This window comes from Varanus komodoensis, unplaced genomic scaffold, assembly GCF_004798865.1.
Source record: "Varanus komodoensis strain SLA01 unplaced genomic scaffold, ASM479886v1 scaffold1, whole genome shotgun sequence".
NCBI classification, from domain to species: domain Eukaryota; kingdom Metazoa; phylum Chordata; class Lepidosauria; order Squamata; family Varanidae; genus Varanus; species Varanus komodoensis.
In genome coordinates, this window is record NW_025335268.1 from 98018952 (window position 1) to 98039630 (window position 20679).

Genomic DNA, 20679 nt, shown 5'->3' on the forward strand with positions numbered 1-20679 from the left:
ACCTGACCCTTTAATGCATCTTGCTATAGTGCTTGCAAACGTGCATTTGCAAATGCAACAGCATGTGACCAACAAAGGAGAAATATGATCAAGTTTCATTCTGCACACATTGAACTTTACTCCATATTTTATATATGAACCTTTTCAAAAGAATAGATCATCCCTGTATTTCACAAAAATCAGAACTGTATTTGTAGAAATTAGGTCGGGCATGGCTGGAGAATGATGCCTTTTTCTCAAAGGAACGGTGTTGTCCAAATAAGCAGTGGTGTATTTTTCATTTCTTTGAAATGAGAGAGAGCGAGAATGTAAACTTGTCTAATATGCTCTGGTGTAAAATTTTGCAGCACCTACTCTCAAGAAACAGAGTTAATATTTCTAAAGCTTCCAAACAAGAATGCATATTGAAATAACTGAAAGGCAAAGCTGTTTTGCTTGTGTATTTGCTTGTATATTTTCTGCTATTTGCAAGGGTGATGTGTATTGTCTTTCTTTTATGCCTGACTGATCAAGCAGAAATGATGTGCTAATCTGCTCTTAATTTTCAGATATTTGCCTATCACTCACCCTCACTTCACCCGTACTTGCCCGGAGCTCAGTATTCGACCAAGGTAATGATGGGAGGGGTGGTCACAAAACTATGCATAGTGAATTGAAATATTAGGACATGTTAAATTATCATAACTGTGCCTCTTCAAACTGATACTAGTTGTCTGAGTGTCAAGGTCAAAACAGGAATTTTACACTTGAAATTCTGCTTCTAAGAAGTACAAGAGGGAAATATATTATTACCCAATAACTTCCAGGAATCCTGTAAAATGTGTTTCACATGCTGAATGATTGTGGTAGAGGCCAGAATTTCTGAGCAGGTGCTTAGAATGGTGGCATACACTTGAGTGGAGGAGGCCAGGAGTATTATAACATGGAAATGTTGGCAAATTTTTGGACCTTGAGTTATTAGGATTTGGGAAGGGGTGGGTCACATGCTGCTGATCCTCTCATCATGGTTCAGAGACTGCTCCAAACATGCTTTAATATTCTGCAAAAGTTGCTAAAGCATAACAGTTAATTGTTGAATTACACTGACTTGATCCTAACTTTCTTTCTGAACAAAATAGGAGCTCACAGAGCAGGGCTTTCCTTTTGCTCTGCATCCCACTGTACTTCTTGGAAATCTGCTCCTGGGAGCAGATTTGAAGAAGAGCCTCTCTATACATTTTCCTCTAGTGGAAGGGTGGAGTTACACTCATTTCCTGCTTGTGGGTTTCTCACTCACAATGGGCTAGCCACTTAATGAACAGAATGCCAGACAAAGTGGATCTCAGCCTACTAGATGTTCAGTTTTTATGATACAGTGCAGGAGACTATGGGTGGATGGAAGAGTAGGCAAAAATGCTCTCCTCTCTTACATGAATAGAGAGGCATCTTAGAATCCAGTTCATTCTCAGGTTGCTATCTGTTACTTCTGTTCTAGTCTGACAAAATATCTGTAAATATTCAGCGTTTTAACGCTAGTTAAGAATGTACTGAGTCCATGACATGAACCTTGGTATGTTTGTGTACTATGGAACTTGTTTTTTGATTTTCATAAATTAAATTGGAATTGGGGACCTTCTACTATTCACAAATATAGATAAGAAACAGTTTGAAGAGAGAGAAGGGAGAACTTTAAGTGCTAAATCAGAAAACCTATAGGTATAACTGCTTTACCTCCTCTTATGATCAGTCAGCTGAAAGAGGAAAGCATAACCCCCCTGGGCCTTGAAGGCAGCAATCTGGAAGAAACGTTGAAACCTTTCACGCCTGGGCAGATGGTGACATGCTTTGTGAAGAAGGTGAGTCCTAGAATTTCTCAAAGCCTGTATAATAGGGTTTCCCTGCCTTCTTTTACACTTCAATTGCTACTTGGAAAATTTCATTCTTTTGTTCAGTTGTAAAATGACACTTACTGGGATGTGGGCTCAAGCATTATTATTTGTGGGAGGGAGTGCTATCCCTGACCCAAAAAAGTTGGGAACTACTTTTTATTTTCAAGTTCTTGTTTTGTGCGGGACAGGTGTGTGATACTGAGATGCCTGGGTGATCAATGCCTGTTATCTTGGACTACATGAGCATTCCCTCTGCCTTTTCCAGTGGAATAATGAATCTTCTTTCCTATGATTTCTGTTTTTAGTACAATCTTCTAAAGAAATGGCTGGAGGTGGAAGTCACTCCTAATATTAGAGGAAGAGTTCAGCAGCTTCTACTTTCTCTAAGCCCCCGGGTAAGTAATTGCCTGTGAATAAGTGGCACGGTATTCTTACATGCAGGAAACTGCATTCAATAACAAGTTTTTTCACACATTGGAGACAGAACATTAACAGCTTAGGATGTGCTTATTCTAGTTATTTGTAAAGATATAGCCATTTTAATCTGTTTAAGCGTAAACAAGAAATAGGCTTGTGGCACTTAAAGGCTACCATATTTATTATGACATAAGTTTTCATTTAGTCTTGTTAATCTTTAAGGTCCCACAACCTTCCATGGGTTTTTGTTCCCTTTGTGTCAACTCCTAAGAATTCCTAAGAGCATAAAGGTATATTTATGTTGAGTTTCTGTCTGAGCATTTTCTGGACAGACAATTTTAAACCTAGGCCCAGCCTGTGTTCTCCCAGAATGGTGCTTTATGAAGTTCTCAAACACTAACATGGCACTCCCACAACTGCTATGGCTTTTTACACATACTGGAGGGTTATTCTAAATAAACAGAGTGCAGTCCTTTTGGTGGTCATGTTTATATCTTCTCCCATCAGGTCTTGAAATATGCCAACAAACACTTCAAAAATGGGCAGGCTTTGGCTGCAACAGTAACAGGTTCTGATACCACTGGGACCAAACTATCCCTGTCTCTATCAGGTATGGTAAAAATGAAAAAATCCACTACATTAGCATTTCCACTTTCACAAATAACTCTGATCCAGAGATTGCTGGTATATGAAAATACCTTGGAGTGATTGCTGGTGTCAGTCAGAGCCCTGCCATGTAACATATGCATATCGAAATTGTGCATGTGCGGAGGTACCTGTTACATAATAGAGAAGGCTTCAGGTGGTGACATTTGCATGTACATTAGTTCTGAATCAGGCTGTTCCTCAGGGAAAGTGAATGGGCAAGTAATCCATTTATAGCTACTAATGCTCAAGCAAAGGATAAAGCCGGATTCTGAAGCAAGTTTAAAAGCTTGAGATGCCAAGCAAGTTGTTGCTTTTTCTTTTCTTTTCTTTTTTCTTTTTTAACTCTCTCATAGTTCTGGAGAAGTTATCAAAGATCTTTCGGGCAATGACCCCATTTTCACTCTTTCTGCTCCCTCCTTCCATGTAGCCAGGAGAAGAACTTTGGCAACATTAATTTTTTCTTTCACAGAATCTTTGTTTGTTCTTGCATGCAAAATAGAGTGTAGATCAGTTTCCGAAGAAGCCAGTATCATAGCATAAATTATGCCGCTGGATTGCTAAACCATTTGCTAGAAGCCTTGCTCCTTGGTTTGCATTTGCAGCAACCCAGATTCTGTGACAGTTAATCCAAACATTGTCAAAGTTATTCTTGAAGTCACACTTGTGGGAGGAGGAATGGAGAGTACATGAGCTTGTGGCACTTCCTTACTGCTGTTGCACATCTCACTAAGCTATGGTTTAGTGTGGCATGCAATACAGAGTACAACTACATTTCTGTACCAATTTACTAAGTCCCACTGAACTCAGGATAAGTTTTTTCTGAGTAGACACATATAGGATTTTCATCTCTATTTCCTTTCTTCTGTTGGAAACTTGATACAATTCATCCCATCTCAACCAAAGCAGTAGGGTTTCTACTGTTGTATACAAGTCTATAGGAATTGAACACACTCTGTATATTCAAGATAAAAGTCTTTTAACCACATTGAACAGGACATAAGGGAATATGGTGTGTGCAATATCTGACTTAGCTTGTTTTAAATCACTTCACCTTGGAGCAGGAATTCACTGTCTGGAGAAAGGAACCATCACACTAGGCTGTGTGAAAAAGGTGATTCCACATGTTGGCCTGACTGTTACACTTCCCTTTGGAAGGACTGGTAAAGTCAGCCTTTTCCATCTGAGCGATTCCTATACTGAACTGCCACTGGAGAACTTTAGCGCTGGAAAAATTGTCAGGTAAGAGCCCTTTGCAAAATCTGTAGATAAGCAGAGGAAGCTAACTTTAATAGTTACCTCCTTTGTGGAATATTTGTGGAATATAAGCCTTTTCCTGGGTCCCAAGCAAATGTATGTCTGTGGACATTGGGATACATAGGGGAGCATCTGAAGATCACCCCAATAGCCCAACAAGTTTATACCAAAATAAAATAAAATAAAATAAAATATTCCAGTCCGACTTAGTTTCAAGGTACCTATCAAAGACAGCTCTATTTTGAATCCATTGCAGTTATTCAGATGGAACTACAGTATGTGTCATGTCTTCCACATCTTTTTGTCAGGGTGAAGTTTTTTCAATCTATACAAAAATTTTTTTTTTGCTTTCCTACTTCTAGGTGCTGTGTCCTTTCCTGTGAAGATAATATGGTGCAAGTGTCTCTCCGTCAATCCAGGTAAAAAGCTAGTCCTAAATCTAGACTAGTAGATGTGATTTACATTTCAGAAAAATACTAAATGTTACATTATACAGAATTCAAAATTTCCCTCTATTTCTTCGGTATTTGGGAAATGATGATGCAGAAACCCAACATGTTGTTCAAGTGCACAAAAACTAATTTCATTTAATTTAGAATTGGTTCTACAAATTGGATAAACATGCACAAGTTTGCGCAAGTTCCACACTTTTTTCTTGTTTCACTTTTTGTTTGAGGCTGTGGTTTCTTACTAGCTTTTCTTGAGATGTTTTACGTGCAGTTCTCAGGAGCAGAAATACAAAGTAATCTCATTTATATTTCAGCTTTGTTTACTGTTGTCATCTCTATAAACTTTTCTCCAAGCCAAGAAAAAAGAACTTTAATAAATATTACTATGCTAAAGTAGAAATAGGGATTGTTAACATTCCATAGCTTGTAGTGGATTCTGTACTGTGGGAATTTTTAGCTGCATTACCCAGATTTACAGTTCAGTATTCTCCAGAAGTTTGGATTTTCTTTGCTTAACAAGAAGGTGGACATTTTACTATTTCCCCATCTTTGTTGTAGAATAAATCCCAAGAGCCATAGGAAAGTGGAAGATCCTGAAATCATGTCGCTAGATAATATACAGAAGGGTCAGCTTGTTAAAGGCTATGTTAAATCTGTTACATCACTGGGCATCATCTTGGGGTGAGTTTTGCTTGCTACCATTACAAGGAATTTCAATTTAATATATAGTAAATGTTGGCTTAAATGCATGTGTGGGAATGGGGAGAGGGAATGAATAATGAAATGATTCTGTAATTCTAGAGGTCAAGAAAGGGCAACATAACTGGCAAATAAAACAGATTTACCTGGCAAATGCCAATCCTACAGACTGTGTGTATGGTATTGAAAAGGTTCATCCAACATTTGACTCAAAAGAAAACTTTGTTCAATTAATGTGAAACGGAGATACTCCACACTTCTATGTGAAATCTTTTTGGTGTTATTTGTTACATATATCTGAATGCATATGTTAATATATGTGCATACATGTGTACATGCACACATGCACACATATATATACACACAAGTGCAATGTCTGAGTGTATATGTTTCACAACTGAGTACTAGATTACTGCTAACACTATAGAGCTTGACCATTTATGAAAAGATTGATTCGTGCTCCAAAGCAACCCATTGATTAAGAGAATTGGACGTCTTTTATAGGTTGTCTGACTACCTCTTATGTAAGTGTGGCTCTCCTCATGGTTATGCCTAACACGGATCATCCTAAATAATAAGACAGCATTTTTCCAACCAGATCCCTTCTGTGGGGGGTGTTGTCAGGAAAACTTTGTAGGGAAAGGTCTCTCTTGGCCTTGGTTCATTTTGATTCTCTGAACAAAGACTTTGAGTCGCTGAGCCAATCATTCTTTTTGCATTATTTATTATTTTTTATTTAGGGAACTTCTATGCCGCCCCATTCGCCGAAGCCTCGGGGCGGCTCACAACCATAAATGGAATCCTATAAAACAATATAAATTAAGTCGCCCTGGCCAAAGAATAAAATAAATAAATAATATTAACAATTAAAATAACGTTTGAATAAAAAGGTATTTGCCTGGTGCCAAAAAACAAATAACAACGGCGCCAGGCAGACCTCACTGGGGAGCGCATTCCATAGATTGGGCGCCACCGCAGAGAAAGCCCTCCTCCAAGTACTTACCCTCCTAATTTCCTTCACGGATCTCAAGGGGCGGGCTGGCGGGCGTATATGGACGTAAGCGCTCCTTCAGGTAACCAAGACCCAAGCCATTAAGGGCTTTATAGGTCATCACTAACACCTTGAAAATTCGCATGTCCATGAAAATTTTCAAGCTTTGTTTCCCTGGGGTTTATGGGGACTTATTAGCCAGCAGAAAGTGTTGAGTCTGTCACACTTCTAGTTTAAGCAGCTTGTGCTCTTATTTTGCTCTCCTCTGCAGGCTCCTTAGCTATATAGCAAGAGGTAAAAAGGAATGACATACCTGTTTGTATTGACTCAGTATTTGGAACAGTTTCGTTCTTATAGGGTCCTATTTCCCTGATTTTTCCTCTAGTGTACTGAGAGTGTTTGGGCCATTTCAAGATTCGAAGAACAAGCCAAAATTTTCTTAGTGAGACTAATGCATGTTAGTTTCTAATACCTGCTGTTGAATAGATTTTTCTTAAATCAGCTTCAAAATGAGTTTTACTGGTCTTTTATTTTTTAGTTGTTACTTGGTGTATTATTGCTCATAGCTACATAAAGAACACAATATGAAGGAATAACAGATTACAAATTTAACTAAGTGCATTTACTTCTCCTTAAAATGATCAGTGTACCCAAAACCCAAATTGCAGTGCCCCTGGCCTTCTTTTTCTCCTACATAAGCTGACTGCTTCAGTCAGGGCTGGAGTGATTTGAGTACTGAAATAAATTAGATATTTGAAGTCATTGTCCTTCCTTTCTTGACAGATTGTCTAACTCTATTGCGGGTCAAATCACACCGCAATTTATCGCCCCTTTCTTCATGCCAGATCAGTCACTGTTTATGAAATACATACATGCAGGTCAACTCCTCACTGCCAAAATCTTCAGGTATGTGTGATGTTTTCCTGATCAGTGAGTTTGGGATGGCACAACCAGTACTAGCACAGGGGAGACAGGCCAGGGTCTTCAACCATTTTGGACCCATGAGCACATTTGGGAATTTGAGGAACCAGCTGTGGATGCCAGCCCAAAATGGCTGCTACAGAGGATGTGGCTAATCACATAATGGCTGCTGTGGGGGCCTAGCTTGAGCTAAAATGGTGAGAGAATAATGAAGCTAGAGGCTGGTGGGAAAGGGGAAATAGCAAGGCAAAGGATAGGGGGGAGAGTAGGAGCAAAGGGGGGAAAAGAAGGTTACCCCAACATTTTCCAAAGTTAGCGGGAAGAGAGGCTTCCTTCATTTTCCAAATAACACTACAGCTCTGGACTAATGGGTTTGGAGTAAATGTTTCATGCTACTCTCAGTTGTTTTATAAAATGGTGATTATGATTACTATATAGGGCTGATGTAGCACAATTACATGTTCGTTCTGTCACTTTTTCTGCCCTTTCTCTCTCATGTGTTCTCATCATCCTGCAGTATAAATAAAGAAGATAACCTGGTGGAGCTCTCACTCCTTCCTGAAGACACTGGAAAACCAAGTGTTATTCCAGAGTCCTTGGCTGTTTCACATGGCGATTCAGATAAACAGTGCAAGAAGTTGAAAAAGCAAAAAAGAAGGAACTCTGAAACTGATCAGGTAGCTCTCATGGAGGGAGTTTAGGCCTGTCAGAGAGTGGGAGGAATTTTGGTTGTAGTTTTCATTGAATGAATGCACACAAATCTTGTTCTTTAAAATTATTACTTCAAGTTGTACGTAATTTGTACTCTGCAATGCCAGGAAGCCCAGCCAGCAAAGAAAAGACCTCGTTGCACTGAAGATGAGGATAGTGGTGTTGAAGTGTACTCTCGGGAGGAGGAGGAAGAGGAAGAATGGCGTGAAAGGAAATCTAAGGTGAGATGCTGATGAGAAGAAAAATATCTTGGCAGTTGAGTGGGCTTAACTGATTGCACACTGTTATGTGTATCTTTTAATATACTCTTTCATTTTTTTCCCCCTTCAGGGAAAAGATCTTCCAAGGTTAAAGGTTTCAACCAGCTTTACATGGGAGGAGGGCTTAAATGTGCTGGATACGGCTGTGCTGAAACCAAGGGAAGAGAGCTCTGACAGCGAAGAAGATGATGATGCAGAGTCCACAGTACTGTATCTCCGTATAGTTTGTTTTAGAGTTGCATTATGTATAGTTGGCATTTATAATAGGCTTTCTTAACTGCAGTCCTTTAACAGAAGTATTCTCCTGCTGGACTAGAAATTATGTAGTGTTGAAGGGGTAGACCCTTTGCCATCAATATAATTTAAGTTAGTCTTGATTGACTTAAGACCCATGGACTTTTATAGGTCTACTCTAAGCAAGAATAAGTCTGAATCCATTTTTTTTTGTAAAATGAATTGATCTTGGTACAATTTTTCTGATCAGGTTCATTCCAGGAACTATTTAATGCAAAGTCTCCCACTTTGCTCCTGAGGGGTCACCTTTGAGAATTTTATATACTTTGTTTCCTTTCTTGACTTGTGTTGCTCTGAATGGGAAATACTTTTGTATATGCAGCAAAAAGCTGACTCCTGTTTCTACCTGTAAACTCATTTTATCTATTCTCTACATAACTGTGACCAAGTCTGGATTTCTGTAGCAGTGGTAGGACCAGTAGCAATTTCCTGAAGGAACAGACAAAGCTGCATCATGTTAACCTTATGGAGAGGGAGGGAGCGGGGTAGTGAAAGAGATGAGAACCAGGATTGCTATGCAAGGAGGGTGTCATAGAGCTGAGAAGGTGGCACCAGGATTAAAGTTGAATGCTAAGCAAAGATTTGAATGTTAATTCATTCACTATATCTCCTGTATAATTGCATCTTGTCGGACTGCAGCTTTCCCAGTTGTCATGCCTGTTTTCTCTTTTTAAGACCAAGAAGCAAACCAAGAAGAAAAAGGAGCTGGAAAAACAGAGGGCAGAGAAGGAACTCTCCAAATTAGAAGCTGCCCTGATGGATCCCAACCGGCAGCCCCAGACAGCAGATGACTTTGACCGTTTGGTCCTTAGCAGCCCTGACAGTTCCATCCTCTGGTTGCAGTTCATGGCATTTCATCTCCAGGCTACAGAGATTGAGAAAGCCAGAAGTGTGGCAGAAAGGGCACTCAAAACCATCTCCTTTAGGTCCGTTGTCACCTATCAACTGTGACCTTCTAGCTTTAGTCTGTAGCCATTCATGCCTGTGCAGTGTTTTGTTTGGCTGTAGCTTATGGGGAGGAGATCTGCAGGGCTCAATGGGTCCAGTCATTCTTCTCTTTTCCCTTTTGTGATTTACCCCTACTCAGTATGTGGCCTCTGGCCTAATACGGTGTGGTGCTCACTCATTGATGAGGCAGAACACTGTTTTGTCAACCAACACTGATGAGTCTTTCTCTTCTAACTTACATGTATAACATATGGTTTACTCTCCATAACTTATGTTATGGCTTTTTATATACATATACATTGCATTCCACTATCATGGGGAAATTGGTATAAAAATGCAAAATGCAGATCAGAGTCCTCATTTACTCTCTCCATATACCAGTCAAGGTTCCTAGTGTTTACTAAGGGGAGATGGTGCTATTACCCTCCAGTATTTGGAATCAGGGTAGTAAAATGGTGGAGCATGTAGGGACCCTAGAATTCCGTGCATTCCTCTTCAGTTCTAGACTGTGATTTTAGTTTTATTTTCTCCCGAGTCACAGTTCCAGCGGACTCAGAGCAACTGCATTTCCCCTTAGTGAATGAAAGTTAAGAAATCATTCATCCTAGACAGAGAAACAGTAAAGGGCTGTTGCAGAAAGCAAATGGACCGTATGTGTGAATTCGTAAAGCACTGTTGTGGCTGCCCTTACAGGGCAAGGCTGTCTGGGTGGGAAAGGGGTGATGAGTATTATAACCAACAATGCTTTGAATCTTGGTCATCCTGATTGTGTAGATTAATCTGAATTTAGTAATGACATTCACTTTGCGTAACTGCTTTTAACTTTCTTAGTGGACCAGAGGGGCAATCCAGTTTTAGAACACTTGCAAGGACATAATCCATGTTTCTAACAGTTCCTTAATGTAATCGTGCTTGTGTTAAGTGCCCTATATCTGCAATGGGATAGAAATACTGTGCTGGGCCAGCTTTTATCAATAATGGGGAGGGATCGAGCAGTTATAGTATCAGTGCTGAAGACTAGAATCTATGGGGTTCCCCAACCTGGAAAACACCAGGTTGGGGAAGGCTGCTATGTGTTCATTGGCTATGAAATCACCTTGCTTTTCCTGATGGATTTGAGTTGGCTGCTGGGTAAGAGGCTGTGCTTGATCATTGTGGGTTTGTTTTGCTTTTAAGAGAAGAACAGGAAAAACTGAATGTGTGGGTTGCCCTGCTGAATCTGGAGAACATGTATGGCACAGAGGAAGCACTGATGAAAGTCTTTGAAAGAGCCATTCAGTACAGTGAGCCACTGAAGGTCTTCCAACACCTGGTAGACATCTATGAGGGCTCTGAAAAATATAAGGTAAGTGGGATGGATCTTTCTTGCTCTCCGTGTGGGCCAGGAAAATGGCTTTTCTGTCCTTAAATAATAGCTGGATCCTAAACTCCTTCTTACCACTGGGACTTAATGGGTGTGGATGCTGCCTCCATTTTGGATGGGCAGACATTTATTCCCTGCATGGCCCTTTTTTCAAGCAATACTAGGGTACTGCCTCTTGCTCTGGGTTCTTGGCTGCTTTTTAAATTAATTTTCATAGTAAATTTCAGAAACAAAATTGGAACCTAAAAGGTAAAAATAAAACAAAGTATTACACTTTTATTGTATGAGATTTAAAGGATCTATTGCAATGTATGCATGCATATATTTGTACACTATGTATGTATTTATTTAAAATTTTTATATGCTGCACAATTAAAAACTATAAATATTAAAGATTATTAAAATACTGTTTGAATAAAAAGGTCTTGGCCTGGCGCCGAAAAACAAATAACGACGGCACCAGGTGGACCTCTCTGGGGAGTGCATTCCACAGATGGGGCGCCACTGCAGAGAAGGCCCTCCTCTGGGTACTTTTCTTCTTGATATCTCTTACGGAGGGCTCCCGGAGGAGAGCCCCTGCTGCCGATCTCAAGGGGCGGGAGAGCAAATAAGGTCGCAGGCGTTCCTTCAGGTATCCGGGTCCCAAGCCGTTAAGGGCTTTATAAGTAAAAGCCCTTTATAAGTACCCCTATGCATTGCTGTTATTAAAGATAATTATAGCTAGATTTCAACAAAGGCAGCCCAGATAGCTAAGTATTTATCTGTTTGTAAATCACACCTAAAAAATGTCCATTCAAAAATTGAAAAGATCATTAACTCCTACAGCTGTGGTGTTACTACAAGTAGCTGTTTGTCCTTACATGGTTGTAATACTAGTCTTTTAGCTTTCAGAAACTGTGGAGAATCCATTTATATTGAGGGTTCTTGGCTGCATAATATGCTCTGGACCTATGGATTTTCTATTCCAAAATTACAGACCTTGCAATTGGAATATATTACGGCAGCATGTTTTAATTGTGATGTATTTTGCCTTTTTAATGAATCTAGAGTTTGAATTGTTTCATTTTTTTCTTTGATGCTTGGTTTAACTTTCTGGACAGCTTCTAAAATAAAGTTTTATACAAATGTTGACTCATAGAAGCTGGGAGAAGAATCTAAAATTGTGGAACTTTTAAGGATATAAATGGGAGCAAGGGGGCAGAAGTCAGTAGTTTTCAGTCCATATCCATTTCTTTCATCCATTCAAAAGCCAGATTCTTCTTGTTCCTAGGACTTAGCGCTGGTCAGCCTTAGCACGGGATTAGCCATTGACAATTCTTGCTGTTGCTCTATGTCAGGATATCTTTTGTTTTTTGTAAGCTGTCTTTGGTGTTGGTTGGCCTATAAAAACTTAAAGTAAAATAAAATCTTGTCACAGATCCATTATTTTTTGCAAAAGCCAGATTTGGGGTAATTGCAGTATAACCTGAGCCCCAACTTCCAGTTTTGATCCTTTACATTCTTCCTTGTGGCTTATGTGGAGTCCCACATGCATAGTCTGTGCCTGCTTAGAATAAATTTCAGGACAAAATCTTAAGATCAGAATTACATTTTGTGTTTGGAATGATGCCTTCTCTGTGCTGTTCCTTTCAGGAAGCTGATGACCTGTACAACACAATGCTGAAGCGTTTTCGTCAGGAAAAATCTGTGTGGGTGAAGTATGCCAAATTCCTCCTGAAAAGAGGGTTGCTGGAGGCAGCTCACAGGCTCCTCCCACGTGCCCTGAAGGGCTTGCCAAGTAAAGAACGTAAGAATCCCTTGGTTTTACCATTCTGTTTGAGGGTCACAGTATCCTCCCACTATGACTAGCACTTAGATTCCTTCATGCTTGCTTAGGCTGGGCAGGCATCTAGGAAAGCCAGAAAGCTTGAAGAATTTACATTGCTGTGATCAACACTTTCTCAGTAGCTTACATGCTACCCTTCTTTGAGAGTTTAAAAAGAAAATGGGGATTTGTGTGCCTTGGGCTGCAACATTCATAGGAAGATTATTAAAATAACGGCAGTGCACTGTGTATAAGCTTGAGAAATCAGGGTAGGCCTTTTGTCACTCAGACTGCTGCCATGTCTTTTCTTTCTAGCAGGGATTCCTAATTAATTTCTAATGGCATATTTCTAAAGTAGCTTCAGCACCCTCAAACTCTTCAGCTGAATCAGTGATGAATACTAGAAAACACCTAAATATTCTTTTGCCCCGTTGCAGATGTGGATGTGATTTCCAAGCTAGCACAGTTGGAATTCCAGTATGGTGATCCAGAGCATGGCAAAGCCATTTTTGAAAATACTCTGAGCACATACCCAAAACGAACAGACCTGTGGTCAGTTTATATAGACATGATGATAAAACATGGCAGCCAAAAGGAAGTACGGTGAGTATGGACTGGGAAAGAAGTGCTGGCATGGAAAGGCGGGGACTTCTAATCTCACTTTCTGGGAAAGGGTGTGAGTACATAGGCAATGCCTTTGGGCCTTGAAATGAAGGAAAGCTGGGAGGCTTGATTTTTCTAAGCAAATATAACAAAACTGGAAAGTATCAAAATGCCTTACCAAATTTGAACTTCCCAAATGAGCACAGCTAATAGGGTGATGTTTGTACTTTCTAGAATTTTATCACACAGTTTGCAAATAAAAATTATGTGCAAAATACAAGTTACATTACATTACAAGAAGTACATGTAAAAATACATATATTATGGAGAGTTGCACACAAAACCACTTTAGGGAGAAATAAAATGTATATGAAACAGTGCATAACTTTTGAAAAATTAATTGAAATGTGTGCATCTCAAGAAAAATATCTGAAAATATATGCAGTTTTGTGTGAACTTTTAAATCTTCCACAAACTATGAAAACTTGATGGAATTAACCTAGGTGTTGAAAAAATTAAGATACTGAGCAAGACTGTGCTTTTCTGCTTCAGAATAGCACAATGGTGTTTTTTCTATTATTGTATTGACTATAGACAGCATGACTGGTGCTTTCTATTGCTTTTCCTGCCCTGCAAAATTTTGTATAAATTGACTTTTCTGGACAGGCCATTGCCCCATTTACTTTTTTGATGAAAGAAGGAACAGAGGCTGTGCAGCACTTGCTAATTCTGACAGACCAGTGAAGGCTGGGTTCAGACACAGTTTCCAACTGTGTAAGTCTTCAGGGGTTTTAACAACTCCCTGAGACTTGCTGCACTTTGTTCTCTTGACCAGGTGATCTTAGTTTTCTTCTCTGTTTGACCCTTGCCCCAGAATGACACAAACCTGCTCATAGACTGGAAATTCTTGCACTTTTTGGGCCTGGATGTCCAAAAAATGCATGTCAAATTCTAAAGTTTCAGCTGTACTCAACGTTTGACAGGGCAGGGGCAATGTACTCATAGTGTTCCTACTGAGCTTTGAAGGATGATGTACATCTGGAGACAAATGAAGCTCAGAAGCTCTTTGAATAGTCTTTTTATAGCTGTTGGGAGCCTTAAAGCTTAAAACACTGTGAGTAGTGGTGGTTTTGAGATAGTGTGGGCTCAATTTCTTGAGGATAAGATCTCAAATCTTTCTGGTTTTGGGTACTTTGCTAATACAGTGCTCCTACAGGCACAGAACAGACCAGCTCCTCCCATGAAGATCTCTGTTTTCTGTATTTCTTTCCATTGGTGATACCATTATAAACAATGACCTCTGAAAGAGGCACAGGCTTTGAAAGAGAATATGTGATGTGTGAAGGCACATATGACAACACAGACAAGCCATTTAAAAATAGAAGAGGCATCTGATAATTAAGCTATATTCTGAACAGTCTTTTGTGTTTTCTACAGTGATATTTTTGAGCGAGTAATACACCTAAGCCTAGCAGCGAAGAAGATGAAATTTTTATTTAAGCGCAACCTGGAGTATGAGAAGAAGTATGGCACAGCAGAAACGGTGCAGGCTGTGAAGGCAGCTGCACTGGAATATGTAGAATCCAAGAGCAGTCTTGCTGAGAACTAATTTCAGAAACAGACTTGAGTGTCTTGCTTGCTGCCCCTGAACGCAAGAGAAACGTCAAGAGAGACACCACGGTTAGAGGAAGAGCATCGCGGCTTGCTGCATTTCCTGATACTCTCAACAGCAGATTGGGTTAGCCAGGACCAAATCTTCATGACTTATCAAGAATTATACAAGAGCTTAACCTCTGTAAATATTGATACCTTTTGTATTTTCCTCAGACTTTTAAATATATGAATTTAATTTTGGAGTGTTATTTGAATGCTAATTTGTAAAACACATTTTAAAAATCTAATTGATACACTGCTTTTTACTTTCCTTTGGACGTGGCATAGTTCATTAAATACATTGAACTTGCTGTCAGGAGCTGAGGTTCCTTTTTCATGCATTCAAAGCCACAGACCCTTTCCTTGCAAAGTGTTTTTTATTGACCAAAAGCAAAAAAACACCCAGGATGAATCTCTGAGCATGTACTGAATGGTTTGTTGAATCCAGTCTAGTATTCTCCTCCAGGAACTCTCCTTAGGAGCATGCCTAGCCCCCAGCCCTTTAGGAGGGGTCTTCTGAAAACATGCCTTCTGTGTGCACACCAATCCTGTAATTGGTCTACTCTCTGCTAATGATGCATCAAGGGGGCTAGAGTTGGAGTCTTCTTGCCTGTGTCTGAGAAACTGCCCTGCTCCAAGTCCCCTCCCTCCCACCAGCTGTACATCTTGGTTATTCCCAGAGACCCCCTGCCCACTTTGAGAGCCTGGCCTTGAGATAAGCTGCTTCACTTCTCTCAGTGTCTCAGGATGGCCTGCATTCCCAGTCCCTGTGCCCTGCTTCTCCCTTCCTCCTGAAGCCCACCCAGCATCCCTTGAGAATGTGTGCCCAAAGCAGCCATCTTTCTCACTCCCGACACTCGCTTATACATGCATTCACACACATGGTTACTCATTCTTCTACTCCTCTCTCAATATTTATTTTTAAAAATAGTATTTATTAAAACAAACATTTCCCTCAATATATTGCTTTCAGAAGGGTTTACAAATAGCTAAACATAGCTAAGAATAGCAAGGAATATTTCTGGTGTCTTTTACCAACCACAGTTAAAGAAGTATATTCTCCCATAAATTAATGAAATGTCTTGTCATGCTTCTTTTGACCATTCACACACGCACATAGCTAGCCCATAATAACTCTGAATTTGAGTTTTTGAACTGTGAATAAATGTGTGTTGTAGTTACTTATTAGTATAGCAATCAAGTCATTGTATTTTGCTAGTCCTCCTATAAAAGTCATTTAAGGCCTTAAAACTGAAAGGTTTTACTCGGCTGCATCCTTGAAACAGGTGAGAATGGTTCTCTAATTCCATCTGATTTGTCCCATTACTGTGGCCAAAATTCTGGGGATGTGGGGAGGAATCCTAAATACAGTAATTTGTATATTTGCACTTAAAAAGAGCTCAAGTTGCCATGTGAAAATTCATTTTTTGTAAGAGTGATGTTCTGAGTTCTGCCTCCAAATGTTTAGCAGTCTTCCTATGGCTTTATCTATTTTCATTTACTGCTCAGGTCCTCTGGTTTCCCTTCCCTATATTTTGGACTTTATCAAAAGAACCAGGCCTCATATAAATATGGGGTAACATGCAGTGTGAGTCCTACATGGACTTAACCGGACTCCCACTACAATAAATAAGACTTCAGTTAGTCATAGCTAATTTAAGCCATTCTTTATAATGTGTCTGGGCAGGTCATGCTGGATCTCACCCATGTTTAGAATCTCTTGTTTGTATTTGTGCAGCAGTAGTAGAACACATATATGTCAGCATTGAAGGATAGTATAATTAAGGAAAAATAAAGAGATGGGTGTGTAAAAGACATTTCTCAGCTAAGTTCTATGACAGGAAAACTTGCTGGTTTAATGTTATGCTGAAGCTAACAGTACTACATATCTTCTTGTGGACATCTTGAAGCCAGAGGGGAAATCTGATAGTCACTTAAAATGTGACTGCCAGCTTTTAGTGATGTTAATTCTGATAAATGACAAAACAAAACTTCAGCCCACATTGCGTGAATGATTTTACTTCTGTGTCAGATTCGTAATATGTACAGGGATAAATAAGATTCAAAGTTAATCTTAAAGTCAAGAAGACTACAACAACTTTTTGAAAGAACTCTTATGAGACAAGAGTTATAGCAGTAAGTTAGGAAAAGGGGTTTCCATATTTTATTCATCATATAAATGGCTTTTAATTTTGTCCCAACAGTCTTTTCTACAGCTAAACTAGAATATTTATTTACTTGAGGGACTTTTCTCCTGCTTCTCAAACAAACGTCTCTAAAAGCTTCCTTCACTTTTGTGTGTGCCTTTCAACTAATTATGTGTGTGTGTGTTTGTAAATTACAAAAAAAGCTGCCTCCCTCACAGACTGCTGTGATGCTTGTATAAAGGGCATTGTCATTGTAGGCCTCTAGACAGTTGTTTCATCATTCAAAGTACAGCACAAATAAGTTAAGGTGCAAAATCTATAAATCAAAGCATAACCATGTTTATTAAAGTAAGTCAAGACCAGATAACAATAGTTATTAAAAAATTAAGTGGTGGAATAACAGAGAACTTCTGCCATTCACAAAAACAGAATATGACCAGTCTCATCTTTATTCTGAATCCCAGTGGCAGGCTGAGAAGTATGTTCCTGAGGTAGGCCTGTCATCTCATCTTTTTTGTTTTCTCTGTAATATTCATTCAAATATATGAGCTGGAGGAAGTACAGTGGTATCTTGACTTATGAACTTAATCCGTTCCAGGACTCTGGTTGTGACCTAAATTGCTTGTGAACCAAGTTAAATTTCCCCATAAGGTTCTATTTTTTTAATCAGAAAAATGTGAAGCAAAGTCACAAACAACAACAATGATCGCGGCCATCTCCCCCCCCAGCACGACCATCACCCCGCCCCCCCCCAGCACGACCCGTGCCCATCATCCCTGCATGCACTCATCATCCTGGCATGGGGGAGATGGGTGCGATCACGGGCACACTTGGGGGGAGAGACAGGTGTGAACGCGGGCGTGTGTGGGGGGGAAGACACAGGCGCGACTGCAGGCATGCTGGGGGGGCGGGGGAGATGGCTGAGGTTGTGGTTGTGCTCCTGCGGGAAAGATGGGCGTGCTCTCTGATATCTCCCCCCCTCTGCCCCCAGCACGATTGCAGCCATCTTACTCGGCGGGGGTGGGGGGAGATGGCCCACAATTGCGGTTGCCACTCAATGTGGAGTTTGTGACCTGAGTCAAAATTTTTATGAAATTTTTGTTTGCGACCCGATTTGGTTGTGAACTGAGGCATTCGTGAGCCGAGGTACCACTGTATGCCAAAGAAGGTTAAAGTAGTGGTGACAATAAGGCTGCACTGATAGCATTTTCTTATCTTAAAAATGAGGGAAAATGTTGCCACATCTCTGGTAGAGGCTGAGCATCTGGTTCATCTTCTCTTTCATATGGGAATGTTCCATGTGGGAGCCCTTCTCTATATCAGACAATCAACATCTGTTCTCATCTTGTACCTTTCTTCTCTAGGTTTATTATCATTCCTTCTGTCTGGGCAAGAAGCTTTTGGATAAGAACCGCCCCCTTAGTTTAACACAGTTAAAATTGGTATTTGCTTCTTGGTCGGAATTTTTTGTAGCCCACCTTTATCACTTGGATGATAATTCACATCAAATCCATCAGCCGTATGTTTGGTCAATAGATAAAATGCAGGTAACTTACAGCATAGATATACCAAGTGTGATGGATATTTAAACAGTTAAAATTGGTATTTGCTTCTTGGTCGGAATTTTTTGTAGCCCACCTTTATCACTTGGATGATAATTCACATCAAATCCATCAGCCGTATGTTTGGTCAATAGATAAAATGCAGGTAACTTACAGCATAGATATACCAAGTGTGATGGATATTTAGTGGACATGTGCTAAGTTGTGCTCTAAGTTCTGAGTTCAATGCAACTCCCAGGAATGTGTGTACAGAGTTATAGCCACCATTAACCTAAGTAGCTAGGAAGGCTGTTTCCTGGCTGTCAGGACCTAAATTGTTTCCTGTAATGTTTTTGGCCCATTTATGGAGACGGCTGTAGAGAGGGAAGCCCTTGTTCTCCCGGTAGATATAGACTCCAGTAATAGCATCCCATTGTGACCTGGGCTGAGTATCTTCCACAGGAAACTTCTGTATCAAGTCTTCTTCCTCCTTATCTAAGTATACAAAGCCAAAGAAATTTCTAACATTATTAGCAGCCACAACCTTGGCGTGTATCTCTGCAGTGCGTTGGAAGAGCTTGGCCTCACTGGAGCGGTATTGATCCCAGTAAGCTTCTTGTCTGTAGCTGAGGGGTGAACAGCAGTGTTTCAAACACTTGGTGATAAACACAAGAACTGCAACTGCACCGATGAGCATCCACCCAAACAACTGAGGAGAAGGACAAATAAAAGAAGAATAGGGTTTGGTTATCCTTTGTTTCTTAGTTTAATGCAGGCTTTTACAACTTAGTGCTCTCTGAATGATTTAGATGACTGGTCTTGGCTTTGGCCATGCCAGCTGGGGCTGATGGGTATTGTGGTCTGAAACTTCTGGAAAGTGGAAGCATGGTTAGTATGCATTGAACTATGGGCCTGAACTGGACATTCTGGCTTTGTTTTAATCTCTTGAAGATGAATGAAGCACTATCTACATGAATGCAGTTGAGCCATTGCTAGTTTTCCACTTTGGAAAGCAGCTTTGAACGTATCTTTTAAAAGGCACAAACTTTGAATTTAACTCACGATAGAGTGCTTTTTTGGATTATGGATCGGGAATCCTGAGCATGTTGTTGCATGCCTTAAGAATGAACATCCTCTTCCAAGATTTAATAAACACATTTAAAGGCAAGCAGCATTACAAAATAAAAAAAGGGCTTGGCATCACTTCAAGATGCAAACAATTAAAATCCCTAGTATATGCCTTATCAATAAAAAGAACTAGGCCATCTAAAACTTGCACATGTTGTTGTCAGACACGCATGTGCTAACACACTAATCCACCCTGTATCTTAGCTACAAGGTTCAGGTTGTTCACAGAGCAACCCTTGATGCACCTGGTAAAGATCAGGCTGACTTGCTTTCTCTGTCTTCCATCCTCCAGCCAGTAGCCCAGTAACCTTCACACTAGAACCTGTCTTGCCTCCTCCTCCCTGTTCTAAACTTTGCAGCTCTTCATTTGCTGCTTTTTTCACTTTTGGAGTGTTACAAATATGCAATTTGACGTACGTGTGCGTGCGTGTGTGTGTGGTGGCAGGGGGTGGGGAACTGTGCCAATGTATTACTTTTTCCATCTGGCCAAGTGTGCTCATATGGGTGTCTGATATATGTAGTCTTGCCTGCTCAGGTGCAATAGCTAGCATATGTGGAAACTGACAAACCGAGTTAAATCTAAGGTACTTTGTACACAGTTGTTAGAAATCAAGTGTATAGCTGGTAATAAAAAGCACTAGTAAAGGGAGGAAAGCAGCAAAAAAAAGTATGCCAAAAGGTGAGGGCAATATCTTCCTTAGCAATGTGAAACTCTGGCTTTTAAGTATTATACTGGCAATTCTCAATGTCCTCTTGAACACTTTTCTGGAAAGAGAAATATGAATTCCACCCCACCCCATCCCACTTTTCATGAAGCCTCTTTGTAGGACTTGCTGCTGTTGCATTGGCTGTTGCTCCATTTGGCTGACAATACTAAAACAAATGGAGAAATAAATACAAATGTAATAGCTGCACAGTAAATGCAGAGGAATTCTGTGGTGAGCCTGCACTGTAGACTGAAGGGCTAGGAAGTACATGGA

General features: G+C 40.1%; 1 protein-coding gene across 3 annotated transcripts in view; it reads left to right on the forward strand.

Annotated features, from left to right (window-relative positions):
* PDCD11 (programmed cell death 11) overlaps positions 1 to 15202 on the forward strand; it is a 35725-nt gene extending 20523 nt beyond the window's left edge. For all 3 annotated transcript variants that reach the window (XM_044437990.1, XM_044437980.1, XM_044438001.1), the window contains 16 exons: positions 549 to 611; positions 1727 to 1835; positions 2174 to 2263; positions 2793 to 2895; positions 3995 to 4172; positions 4550 to 4606; positions 5195 to 5317; positions 7110 to 7232; positions 7765 to 7924; positions 8066 to 8179; positions 8289 to 8423; positions 9188 to 9438; positions 10637 to 10805; positions 12456 to 12609; positions 13065 to 13230; positions 14668 to 15202. In XM_044437990.1, coding sequence (XP_044293925.1) covers positions 549 to 611; positions 1727 to 1835; positions 2174 to 2263; positions 2793 to 2895; positions 3995 to 4172; positions 4550 to 4606; positions 5195 to 5317; positions 7110 to 7232; positions 7765 to 7924; positions 8066 to 8179; positions 8289 to 8423; positions 9188 to 9438; positions 10637 to 10805; positions 12456 to 12609; positions 13065 to 13230; positions 14668 to 14839 — 2167 coding nt within the window. In that variant the 3' untranslated portion in view covers positions 14840 to 15202. The remainder of the gene's footprint in view (positions 1 to 548; positions 612 to 1726; positions 1836 to 2173; positions 2264 to 2792; positions 2896 to 3994; positions 4173 to 4549; positions 4607 to 5194; positions 5318 to 7109; positions 7233 to 7764; positions 7925 to 8065; positions 8180 to 8288; positions 8424 to 9187; positions 9439 to 10636; positions 10806 to 12455; positions 12610 to 13064; positions 13231 to 14667) is intronic.
* Positions 15203 to 20679: the final 5477 nt, after the last annotated feature.